This window comes from Octodon degus, unplaced genomic scaffold, assembly GCF_000260255.1.
Source record: "Octodon degus isolate 3935 unplaced genomic scaffold, OctDeg1.0 scaffold00162, whole genome shotgun sequence".
Classification (NCBI taxonomy): Eukaryota; Metazoa; Chordata; class Mammalia; order Rodentia; family Octodontidae; genus Octodon; species Octodon degus.
The window spans coordinates 366,199-369,923 of record NW_004524738.1 but is presented as its reverse complement, the minus strand read 5'-3'; the positions used below and the strand labels follow the sequence as shown (position 1 = coordinate 369,923).

Below are 3,725 nucleotides of genomic sequence, written 5' to 3'. Positions count from 1 at the left end.
GATTTGATTTGAAACTGCCTCATTGCTATTTGTTTATCAATAAAATTATGAAAAAAATAAATAAAATGATCCTAGAGTTTCTGAAGTAACATCTGTGGTTTTGCTGTCGCTTGAGTACACTTTCTGTGTTGATATTTATAGCTCTTGATTTAACTGATTGCTTTCACAACTCATTGCCCGTGAAATTTGCTTTCTTATTTGCTAATGAATTTTCATAGGCTCCTCCTCGGCTAATCCAACTTCTTTGCTTCTATAAATGAGGCCTGTGCTAGGAGATCTGAGCTCCATCAGGGAGTCAGGGGCAGCAACATGATGTCGCAGACCCAGGTCTTCATGTGCCTGCTGCTCTGGGTCTCTGGTGAGAAAAACGAACAGTTCCAAAGTCACTTAGAGTGGTATCTTTGTAGAGTTAAATTTATAATTTTAAAATACAATTTAAGTAATATGACTCAAGCATATATTAATTTACTATAGCATTTGCAACAACATTTTAACAGACTTATTTCAACTTTTTAAAAAAGATGTATTGTGTAGGTATGTGTGCAGGTTTAAACTTTATGCATTCCTGATTGCAGGTGTCTGTGGTGACACTGTGATGACCCAGTCTCCAAGGAACCTGGCCGTGTCTGTTGGCGAGAGCGCCACCATCCGCTGCAAGGCCAGCCAGAGTCTTCAAAGTGGTGGTAGCAACTACTTAGTCTGGTTCCAGCACAAACCAGGACAGTCTCCCAGACTGCTCATCTACTGGGCATTGACGCGGGCATCTGGGGTCCCGGACTGGTTCAGTGGCAGCGGGTCTGGGACAGATTTTACGCTCACCATCAACAACCTGCAGGCTGAAGATGTGGCCGATTATTACTGTCTGCAGTATCATAGCTTCCCTCCCACAGCGATTCATCCTTGAACAAAAACTTCCCCTCAGGCCTCCCCAGCTGCGTGCACAGGGCCCAGGGCACAACCACTTCCTCCAGCTGCCTGAGAGTTTGTGCCCTTTCCTGTGCCCTAGAGATTGTATAGCCCATCGCAGAACATAAGGAGCTCCATGTCTCCTAGATCTTTTGGTATTGGAAACTACATCCATGATATTTGTTCTACTTTGTAATCTTTTATAAAACCTTACCAACGCATGCCCTTAAATGAGGAAGAAATTCATTACCTTAGAGCTGTGCAGGACGAAACCTCACACTGGAATCAGTGAGCTAAAGTTAAGCCTCTATCGGGCTGCTCTCCATTTCTGAGCTCTGGAAGGAAATCTGGCCGCTGCCTTCCTGCATCTTGAGTTTCTTACACTCCTTGGCTGGTGGCTTTTTCCTTTTCAGAGCAAGCTGCATGTCATTTCTCTGGCACTTGTTCCATAGTGACATTTTTCTGTGAACATTTCTACCTGGTTTTCAAACCTGGACACTAAGAAAATGTGCTCATTTGTCGTAATTGTGAATGTAATTTTGCATTCAGTAGAATATATTCTTCAGTCTTCACATCTTGGATTAATTAATAGGATTCTGTGTTTGGTGAAGGATAACTTTGGGTCTCCTTGGAAATCAGGAGCTAACTGAACACATTGATATGAGGAATTGAACATCTAGTTTGGGTCATAGAGATACAGGAGGGTGCAAGAGTCTTCCACACCATTTGAAATTATTTGAGATCCTTGAAGCATCTTCAAGCTGTCTTCATGGAAATGATTTTATGTTTGAAACAGAGTCTTGCTATGTAGTACCACCTGGACTTGATTTCCTTATACTGGCTTTGAACTTGTAGTGATCTTTCTGCCTCAGCCTCCTGAGTTCTGGGAGTACAGGGTAAAATGATTCTTCCTAGCTTTCTTGGTCTATGATGTGCACAATAGAAATAGAGATGGACTGTGTTGCCTATGAAGGACGCGGGGTGGTGTGTCATGTAAAATACAGTGGATTTCTACCAAGGAGTTAGTGTCTATTAAGAACACACATGAATCCGGGCACTGGAAGTGGACAAGACAAACTCTAAAAGCAATAGACAATAACAGCTTGTGTCTTGAATAGGACAAGTTACCAGACTGCGATCGTCCACATTACAGGAAGCAGAGACCCAGCTCATCAGGGAATCCTGCATCCTTCACTGCAGGGAAGGCGGCCGTGAAGTTTAGTTCTGCTTGGGATGAGGGATGATTTCATAAAGAGGGCTTCTGGGCACCCAGGAAATATCAGAGGTGCTGGGTCTGTCCTGTAACCTGAATATGGCTGTGGATACACAGTATGAGCTTCCAAAACAGTCCTACAAATATACACCAAACAGTTGGCTTGTAAGGAATGTAAATTTTATCTCTGTAAGCTTTCAAGTAATGTTTAATAGACCATAAACTCTGTCTCTTAGCTGTATGGAGGAAAACAGAAGAAGCACAAAAATTTCCGTTTCCTAAATGTGACGGGGTTTTGCTAGTATAAAAATCAAAGGCCATTTCCATTTGAGGTTGAGTGCTGAGTAGGGTAATACTATAAATGTTAACTTAATAGAAAATAGAAACACTAAACTCATGTAGTTCTTTCTTGTAGACATGATAACTTTGCATAGACCGTGATATGGCAACACTGGTGTGTGGTTTGGTAGTTCGGTGGATAACTGCCAACCTGGTACAAGCTTGAGAAGCCACCCAGCAGTATAAGGTCACCTTGGGCTTGCGTGCTCTGGAACATTTTGATGCTACTTTAGTTCGGAGTGGAGTTGAACTGGGCCAGTGAGTTAGCTTATTAAAGAGCCTGCTTAGGCAAGCTTAGGTAAAGTGCGGGGACTGCCCCCAGGGCAGGCTGAGCAGGCCAGAGTCCTCGCATGCTGGTGCTTGACTATAATCCCAGCTTTTGGGTGGCTGAAGGCAAAAGGCTCACTATGAGTCTGAGCTATGTAGTGAGACCCTATAACAACCACATACATTTGAAAAAAAATAATAAAACAAAGTAAAACAAATGGAGTTGTACTAATATCAAACATACACTGTTGCTTTTATTTGCAACCTGAAATCTACCCATTTCCTAGCAGGATGGTTGCCTCACCTGGACAGCACTTTCCCTGTCACTGGCAGGAGGCCTGGCACTTCCTTAGGCGATCAGCCCAGAGACAGGATTTGGAACTTGTACTGAGTTGAACACCATTGCGTGAATGTAGGTGAACTACTTAACTTTCCCCGAACTTCATGTTCACCTCTGAAGCATGAGATTAGTAATAGCTTTTATGAAGTTTTGTGAAGGCCAATGCATACCACATGTGGATTGCTCAGGATTGTTCCTGGACACTCAGTAAGTGCCCAGCAAGTCCCAAGCTTTGCTTGGTAGATCTGCCTGCATGGGGAGTATATTCGTAGGTAGGGGTTGAATATGCTTCTCACAGCAACCAGAGCATTGTATAGAAAGAAAGGAACCAGAATGGAGACATAACCCAATTCCTCCCTTGCTTCCACTCTTCAAAGGTCTCATGGTTCTTGAAGCTCCTTGTCATCCCTTCGCCTCTATCTGCAGCTATTGTTCTCACCTGTTGTGTTTGCTGTCTTGTGGGGGAACTTTGTAAACTCCTTCTGTCTAGATCTGTGTCAAAATGAGTCAGAAGAGAGGGGTCTCAGTGTGGTGGATATGGGCTGGCGTGGGCTAGCTTGCCTCCCCTCTTTTCTCCTTTCCTTTTGTTTCCCTTCCCTTTCCTTTCCTTTCCTTTCCTTTCCTTTCCTTTCCTTTCCTTTCCTTTCCTTTCCTTTCCTT

At 43.4% G+C, this 3,725-nt stretch overlaps 1 gene segment (V, D, J or C); it reads left to right on the top strand.

Moving 5' to 3' along the window:
• The first annotated feature begins 294 nt into the window (after positions 1 to 294).
• On the top strand, positions 295 to 982 carry LOC101593014. The segment is given in 2 exon segments: positions 295 to 358; positions 576 to 982. Coding segments are annotated over 2 exon segments (378 nt in total).
• The last annotated feature ends 2,743 nt before the right edge of the window (positions 983 to 3,725 follow it).